Source organism: Notothenia coriiceps, unplaced genomic scaffold, assembly GCF_000735185.1.
Source record: "Notothenia coriiceps isolate Sejong01 unplaced genomic scaffold, NC01 NC01_scaffold00009998, whole genome shotgun sequence".
NCBI classification, from domain to species: domain Eukaryota; kingdom Metazoa; phylum Chordata; class Actinopteri; order Perciformes; family Nototheniidae; genus Notothenia; species Notothenia coriiceps.
Window position 1 is genome coordinate 499015 of NW_011342699.1, and position 9010 is coordinate 508024.

The window sequence follows — 9010 nt, forward strand, 5'->3', positions numbered from 1 at the left end:
GTGTGCCTTGGCAGTTGAGGTTTCTCAAATGTACGTCAATCAAGTGGCACCTGCTAACGGGGTGATGGATGATAGGTTTATATCTAAAAACGTATTTTTCAAACATTATTATTTTAATTTTCTTTTTCTTTCGTTTGTTAGTTTTTTTTTAACGGTCCGCGATCGCACCACACTCGCGATCGACCGGTCGATCGCGATCGACAGGTTGGCGACCACTGGTCTAGAGGATGCATTAGCAGTAAATTCAACACCATGACTAAAGCTAAGATGCATGCAAATTGAGTTTCTGACTCACTTTAATGAATAAACAAGCCCTGAATTAAATTGTTAATGTTGTATTGGGCTGCAATTATGGGCTCGGTAAAGGTTAATCAGCAACTTCTTGTGATCATTTTTTGTAAGACTTCCTTATCCAGGGTTCATACACTTTTTCACCAATGATTTTCAATGACTTCTCCATGACCTTTACCTCATTTTCCATGACCAAAAAAAAAGATTCTTTCTTTCATGTGGCTAGCAAGCGCAGCCTCGCCCGTATTCGGAATATCGAATATTTTAAAACACAGTTTGCATTTAGCACGTCTTGGGTCAATGTACTTTGATAACCACAATTACTACTTATCCTTTAGAAGCCATACATTGTGGAAACTGCACTTCCCTGGCATCTTGGCAGCCTTATATCAAATAGTAGCTCGCTGCTCCTACAGGCTAAAGCCACTGTAGACTAGAGGGCGTGATTGTAAACATCTCTCACCAGCTAAATACTGCGACAGTTGCCATTTTACGGTTCATTACTATATGATACAGTATTTATTACTATTTCGGCGATTGGATAAAATCTAAATTATATTTGATGCAACTTTAGTTATTGAAGCGGCCAAAATCATAAAAATATAAGAAAGAAATATAACTCAAAGCAAAGTGCCGCTGAGGCACCCGTCAGCGAATCTTACGCATGGGTAAAAATCAAGGTCCGAGCAAAAGTAGTTTTAGTGCAATTTATTTATACACATCAAGCCTTTTCTTCCTTCTTACTCGATGGTAAAAAACCATAAGCCTATCGGGTTCGCCGCTCACTACCACCTGTTTCCCATATTTATAATGAGCAGGTCTCCCCTCCCCGGTGCCCAAAGGCTGCCTTTACAAAAACAGAGGCATAGTACAACTCATTTGATAAACTTAAATAAGAATTAAGAGGGAAATGTACTATAAACAAAAAAGAACAATAAAATAAATGGATAACTATTAAATAATATAAGCTCCTAGATATGGCTTCATCAGTTATATTTCCATGACTTTTCCAAAACTTTGAGAAAAATATTGTTTTCCATAACTTTTCCAGGGCCTGGAATTTACATTTTGAATTACCATGACTTTTCCTGGTTTTTAATGATCGTATGAACCCTGCTTATCATGTATGATTTATTAGCATCGTATTGTTAGTTTTTCCTATTGTATTAGTGTTGAGCTGCTACAATATATTTAAAAAACAATTTTATTGAATATACAGTTTTAAGTGAATAATGGAGAAAAGAATCACGCATAAACCCTAATGATAATTTGTAGCGCCTAAGTGGGTTAATTATGATACAATTATCATAACATTTTCTAATACAACAGGAGAACATCTGCCTCTATGCAAAGTTAAATCAATCCCATCACCCATCTGGTTCCTAAACCAAGACACACATGCAATGGAGGTTTATTTGATTAATTATAAAAAATATAATCATCCTACCCTCGTCTCCACATCAGTCCACGATCCATCTGTTCGCTCTCCGCTGGCAGGTGCTCCCTCTGAAGACTTTCTTTTGAGCCTTCAGACACAAATGTAAAGTGACATTAATGAAACATCATTTATAACACCTGGCTAATCTGCAGCTGATAACTGGCTGTCGGCTGATACCTGGGGACGGTGGTGAGCTCCTGTCTCAGCGTCTCGATGTCCGTGAACTGCACAGACTGTCCTCCTCCTCGGGTCTTAATAACCTCCCCCTGAAAAATGAGAGAGAAGTACGAGGTAATAGCCCGTAATGATTCGTAAAAATACACAAGAGCGGTGACTTAACAAGTGCAGCATATGGTAGTATGTCTAAAATCTGTTAAATTGACCACTGCTTTACTTCATGCAAACAACTCTTGAGTTTCCACGTGCCACAGGCTGGCTTCTTTGGATATTTACAGATCAGAAACCTTTCCTTTTCGAGAAATAAGGTTACAGAACAATTAGACAGATCTAGTGGATAAAGATCTGGAAAGGCCAACTATTAAACAAATCTAAATGTAATTGTTGCATTGTAATAATGCCCACCACATCGCTGTAGCAACCCAAAGCCTTACATCAATGCCTGTTTTTTCTTCTTTTTTTAAATCAGAAAAAATAAAATTGCTAACAGCTTAAGCAGCTCCCACTGTGACTAAGATGATGGAAAACACTCACTTTTGATAAGTTAAACCAAAATAACCTGTGGTAATATTCTAGAAGTCATCACAATCACTGCTATTCGTTTCAAATTTGCCATTCGGTGCCAACCTGTGATATATACATATATATTTTTTTCTTTTTAATTGCAGTGTACTGACCTTAATAAGTTGGGTCTGTATCTCTCCGTCAGAAGCGACCTCTTGGTGCGTCAACACGTATCGGTCACACTTGGACAGGGCCTTCTCACTGGGGGTGGACACCTGGATGGCGTTGGGGATGACGGGCTGCAGAACTGTCCCCAGGTCGACGCTGGAGGAGGGCTTATGGTCCACCCACTTCTCTCCGCCGGCTGAGCGGGAGCGGCGGTGCAGCGCCCGCACCGGAGTGGTCGTCTACAAAGCAGAAAAACATTAAGTACCTTGGTGTCCATCTAGATAATACACTCAGCTGGAGGGTGCGTTTTCAAGTTCTGTGCTCTAGACTTCAACAGCGATTGTATTTTTTGTGTGGACTCCGGGCTTAAAGAGTTGAGCCGAAGTTCATGTTAGTGTTTTATCATGCAGTGTTAGAAAGCCTCATAAAAGGTATGGTAAATTGACTGTGCAGTCAGTCACAGATCGCTCGCCTGGTACAGACTGCTATGAAAATGATGGGGGTCAAAAAACATCCATCTCTCCAAAACATATGAGCAGTCCATTATTAGACAGGCACAAACATTTGTCTGATCCCACCCAGAGTTCCAGCTCCTACTGTCACATGTAATGTAATATACTTTTAAATGTTGGCCATGAGGGTTGTGCAACAGGTCGCCATTGTCAGTATGTGTGTCTGTGTATTGTGTTTGTTCAAACGGTGTATGAGTGATGATGTGTGTATGGATTTTAATGCGGAACTACAGGACGGAGTCCAGAACAAATGTCCTTATGGGGATAATAAAGTATATCGTATCGTATTAAAGAAAGAAGAGGAAGAACATACAAATAACAGAAAATGATCCATCGTGACTTGAGTTAATTGTTTGAGATGTTAAGAATCTACATTCAGGGAATAAGAGTAGGTTTTGCACTGCGATTTTTAAACCAACTTTGCCTGCTTAGTGTGTCACCTCACTTTATTGGAGACTTCTTTTTGCCCTGTGCCCCCTATTTTAATACGTTCCTCTTGGGTGCATGCTTTCAATCTGGCACCTGATAGCGTTAACTTTGAATAGGTTCCCGAAGAAAGGGAAATTGCTTCTGCAGATACAGACCCTGCAACACACTTCTAGTGGTTCATAAGAGCTACCTTTAGAGGGATTGCTGAATCTATGCATAGACATATAGCCTGATTTCAGACCCCAGATTTAACTGTAACACCTCAAGCTGCTTCCTGTAGCTGACTCACTGACCCTGTAGCTTCTCTCAATATAGTCTACATCATCTTTAGGGGAGTAGGCCTCGGCCTCTTCTTTAGGCAGGAACAGAGCTCTCCTCCGGGCCCGGCTGGATGGGGGGCCGGCAGGGGACGGGGCTCTGCTGGGAGAATGATAACCCTGCCTGCTGTCCTGGGCCACCCGCTGCTCCCATGTAGAGACGCTGTTAGCCACAGACAGAGAGGCGCTGCTGCTGGGGACGGGGCAGGAGGGCCGGGGGTTCATCTCTACTTCCTCAACTCTAGTGGCACTGACTGGCTCTGGATCTGTCCTGACATAGGGAGACTCTACAGTGCTCCGGGTGGCAACATGGGAAGACTGCACAATGACATACATGCATAGAGTTAGTACAAAGAAATCACAGGAGATAGAAATGTTATAGTAGCTGGAAGAATGGAGCAGCAACAGAAACATGCACCGGACGCGATGCGAATATTCACTTCGCTCTAAACGCTCGAGTTTCACCGCGGCTGTCAGCTGTGTTTAGTCGCATCATTCAAACAAGACACGCTGGCTCGGGGGCTACAACAAAATTAACATATTTTACTGTGATTAAATTGTAATATACTCATAACAACGGCCTACAGAAATAAATAATCCAGCGACTATATTCGCCATGACACAGACAGTCTGTGGTTTGTACTCGTTTAACTTTTGTCTAGTTTCTGAAAAGATATGAGGAGCTGTGAGCTCTGAGGGCTAACAGCTAACGGCTGATGTTTTGGTTTTGTGGTTCTACGTCAGGCTGAGATCCTCACCGCTGATTGGCTACCGCGAGATCGCGTCACGGGAATTTGACGCTCAAGTTGAAGAAAATTGAACTCGAGCGGTTGTCGCAGCCCCCTCCAATCGCGCCGCCGGAGCAAATTTGCGTCTGTCCGCATCTCTGCATTGACTTTACATGTAGGTAATCGCGCCGCCCCCAAACATTGCATCCAGTGTGAACGCATTGGTCTGGATTTGGTTGAGACTGCGAGATAGGGTCATCTATTTTTAAACCGAAACAATAAGCTGATCACCCAATTACATTTACATCAGCAGTTTAGTTGGGATAATCCTTTTAGCGATGTGATTATTGTATGAGCAAAAATGCTAAAATCTATTTAGTTTTTGCCTTAAAACTAAATGATTTTATTTTACATTTCCTATAAAAAAAAATGTAGCTGCAAATTGAATTTTCTGAGATCTGGTATACATCATCGGTTGATAAACACTGAAAATAATTCTTAGTTTTACCCCTTCTCCAATGCAACTCAACATGACTTTGTACTACAAAGTCATGTTGAGTTGCATTGGAGAAGGTGCAGAAGTGCAGTACAAAGTTTGTACTGCACTTCCATTGGGATTAGTTAGTCATGTTAATCTGGTAAGAAAGGTATTCGTCTCAGGGAAAAGCTGAAGGAACATCATTTTGTTAAACCTTCAACCCTAACTAACAATATTAAGTCAACATAAATAAATCAACAGCTATGCAGACGCTCTAGATGTGCATCGCCAACGCAACATACAGGGACAGGTGAGGGCGAGGCGGATCTCTTGGCGGGGAGGCGCTCCTCTCTGGAGGGTCTCTGGAAACGTTCCTCTCTGGAGGGTCTCTGGAAACGTTCCTCTCTGGAGGGAACTCTGGAAACGTTCCTCTCTGGAGGGAACCTGAAGGCGGTCCTCTCTGGAGGGTTTCTGAGGAAGTTCCTCTCTGGAGGGCCTCTGAGGCTGCGTCTGGCGCGGAGGAAGTGCAGGATGACCTGAAGTCTTGCTGTCCGTCACGATGGCTTTGAGCTGCTTCAGCTTCTCGTCTTTCACCCAGAGCTTGTTCTGCATCTCCAGCTGCATCGCGTTGACGCGTCGGTCCTGCGCAGCACGAGGGATAAAGTGAAAGTTAAACACTCATTGTATAAATTAACATTGGAAAAGTGGAGACAGGACAAACAAAACTGTATATTATTTTTTAAGACCAAACTGTCTAATCTTACACGTTATTGTATCTCATTTGATCTTTATGATGCATATTTAATGATGTGCCCTTAGGCAACGTCCACACGGCTCCGACGCGTTGAAACTTGCCGGTGGGCGTGTTTGGTGCGCGACCAACAAGCACGCGATTTGATTGGCTAGCGCTTGTACTGGCATATAATTTGATTGGCTAGCGCTTCCGTCGACGCTTGAAAAGTTGAACTTTTCTCAACTTTCAGCGCGAGCAACGGAGGCAAAGCGACGCGACGGAACCACAATGCAGTTCGGCAAAGCTTGACGTCACCCCATTCAAAGTGAGTGGGAAGCGTCTCCGGTGAAGCACACAACGGAGCCGTGTGGACGTATCGTTACAAGTGCATTTTGAAATGCTAAGCTGACCCCTTCTCTTGTCCTCTACATTTCATTGCATCATTGACCCCGTTAGCCCTCATATGACTGAGTAAGGAAAACGATAAGAGGAGTAACTCACACATTCTTTCTCCCACTTGTACTGGGTATCAGTCACAACGCCGTTTAGGCGCTGCTCTATGCGTCTCTTCTCCAACTGCTCCCTCTGCAGCCGCTGCTCTCTGGTTTCCAGCTCAGTCTGCAGAGAACGCTTGTCACCCTCATAGATTTTAGTGGTTTTCTGCAGGATGTCAATCTGGAAAGAAGCCATATTGGATGTTTAAGACACTGAGCAAATATCGACGAAACAAATCAGATATTTCAGTGAGGTTTCAGTGTGTTCTGTCACCTTGTGTTCTTGCATCTTGTTTTTCTTCTCCAAGCGCTCGATCTCTGCCCTGCTGTTCTGGAGGATTCTGTCCAACTCCACCAGTTTGCCATTTTGTTCATGAATGAAATTGTCTTTGGATATTTGGCTGTTGTCCAGATCCTGAAGCATTGACTTGATCCTGTTGGCTAAAACAAAACAAAGGAGATAACATGAAAGGCAAGACAAGAAATTACGATTTTAAAAACAGAGAAAGACTTTAGATGAGGGTTGAGCTAGTTTGTCAGCGGGCACCTGCTTCGTTGTAATCGTCAATCATCATCTGCCTGACCCTGTGTCTGTTCTGCAGGGCTTCAATCAGCCGGGGCAGCGTGATGTCATCGTGGGGGTCGGTCAGCTCACAGGAGGGGAGGGGTGGGAGGCTGTGCGCCAGGTTGGTTATAACAGAGGTCAAGTCTAAGGGAAAGAAAAATAATTTACACAACTGCTGTTTTCTTTGTTCATAATTGACAAATAATAGGGTTTCTCTTTAAGGTGTAACAATGAGAAATAGTGTGATAAAGTTTGACATGATTCATTTAAATAACTCAATGTACTGTATATACTCCATTCTGTTTAGATTCCCGTTCATTAAAACAAAGTATTTCCTAATTGAAAATTATTTGAGAACAAATATATACCGATTTCTCTTATGATGTGGCTCGTCTTAAATGATGTCAACATTACTCCTTAGTAGAGTGTCAATGTCAGATTTATGTCAGGTTTATGGTGAATAAACAGTGCATAACCCACCTCCCCCTAGCGGACCACCACGCTCGTCCAGCTTGCGAGACAGTTCCTCCTTGAAGGCCTGGTTTCTATGGCGACGCCCCGGGGTGAAGCCACAGATGGGTCGGTCCACTGGCCGAGCCACCTCCACCTCCTGGGTCATCTCTGCAAAGCGCATCACCAGCTGGACGAAAAGAGCGCGTCTCCTTAGTGTCAGCGTTCATTCGAATAACGTACAGGACACAATGAGGCTGCAGGAGGAACCTACCAATGTTTCCTCGTAGTCGTCAGCTTTGGGGTTGACACAGACAACCATTCTGACTTTGCCCTCTCCGTCAAAGTAGTTCTTGAACAGATGGGTCACTTTAGAGTCTCTGTAGGGGACCATCTGTAGAGAAAACATACCTCTATGATTCATCAGTAAAAAGGATGACAGCATTCAGCTTTAATCTGCTGGTTCATACCCTGTTTGTGCCGTACAGCTGGTTCTCTCGAAGGACCTCCATGCAGGTCCGCAGATTCAGCAGAGACTGATTGATGTTACCTGCGAGGTGATAATGTTGTTAGATCTCACAGGTAATCCAGCCACCAGCAATAGTTATGGTTTCTCTCTGCGTTAACAAACCTGCTTCCCGTACACGAGTGCCTTCTGCCCCCGTCCTGCCGGTGCGCTCACTTCCTGCCAGGTCCACCAGGCACAGCTGGCTCACAGTCACCTGGTTTCTATCCTGAAGAAACACAATCAAAAAAAGCACTTCATTATCAAAATTGTTTATAATCAGCGTCAGGAGTGGATTGGATTGTATGTGACAAAGAAATCACAAAATGCATTTCAATTGAATTCAGTTACTGAGTAAAGGAAGTAATCCAAATGCAAGTAAATACAGAGAGATTTTTGTAAAAACCTTATATGTAGAACATAACATTCATTGTTTTGTTTTGCCCTCTACCCATCTTGATTTAATAATGTGTAAGCACTTTTTCTACAAGTTTTGATAGCAATAGGTTGAGAACTGTTAAACGTTCTCGTTTAAGTTAGTTTTTTTTTTTTTTAAAGGACGCATCAGCTTTCTTGTCCAGTGTAAAACATTTGTTATTGAGTATAAGGTTACATTACTTTGATTAAGTAATAAACATTAGTTTTCAGATTCAGCTGACCTGGAGAATGTTGTCGCCGTCTGCATCGAGAGGAGCCTGAGCCAGTTTAACGATGAGCACGCTGTGGGAGCGGCTGGATTCTCTGTTCAGACTAGTGTTCGCCACCTTCCTCTTCTTCTGACCTGGAACAAGAGTATAGGCAACTTTTCAACCAGTTTCAGGAACTGTGAACACTTTGTAAGCACAACATTCTTAAATGAGCTGCTCAGAGAGAAGATTAAATATGATCACTTCCTGGCCAGAGCCGACCCGGAGGCCAGCAATGCCAGGTCAGTAAAATCCAAAATCATCAGTGCAATTTGTTCCTACATTTCTCTTTTCTTTATTCCCATAACTGTGACTTTAATTTCTGACGACTTACCTCTCCAGAATACTTGAAACGCCTCCTCAGCAGACTTCACCTCCACCTCCATGCAACCAGCCACGTACATGTTGTGATTCTGATCCTCTCTGAGGATTTTAGACTGAGGTGGTCTACATTGAGAGCATAAAAGTGTTACTTACTGACAATATGCAATTTCAGTTTCATGCAACAGATCATCGAACATGAAGGGGGGGGGGG

The 9010-nt window shown here is 43.0% G+C and overlaps 1 protein-coding gene across 1 annotated transcript in view; it reads right to left on the reverse strand.

Annotated features, from left to right (window-relative positions):
* The window catches only part of kif23 (kinesin family member 23), a 14978-nt gene that overhangs the window by 2352 nt on the left and 3616 nt on the right, over positions 1 to 9010 (reverse strand). Inside the window, 14 exon segments of the mRNA XM_010771448.1 lie at positions 1739 to 1817; positions 1907 to 1995; positions 2584 to 2867; positions 5341 to 5371; positions 5487 to 5684; positions 6277 to 6450; positions 6544 to 6710; positions 6817 to 6978; positions 7315 to 7474; positions 7559 to 7678; positions 7755 to 7834; positions 7916 to 8018; positions 8449 to 8570; positions 8810 to 8922. Of these exon segments, the coding sequence (XP_010769750.1) occupies positions 1739 to 1817; positions 1907 to 1995; positions 2584 to 2867; positions 5341 to 5371; positions 5487 to 5684; positions 6277 to 6450; positions 6544 to 6710; positions 6817 to 6978; positions 7315 to 7474; positions 7559 to 7678; positions 7755 to 7834; positions 7916 to 8018; positions 8449 to 8570; positions 8810 to 8922 (1882 nt within the window).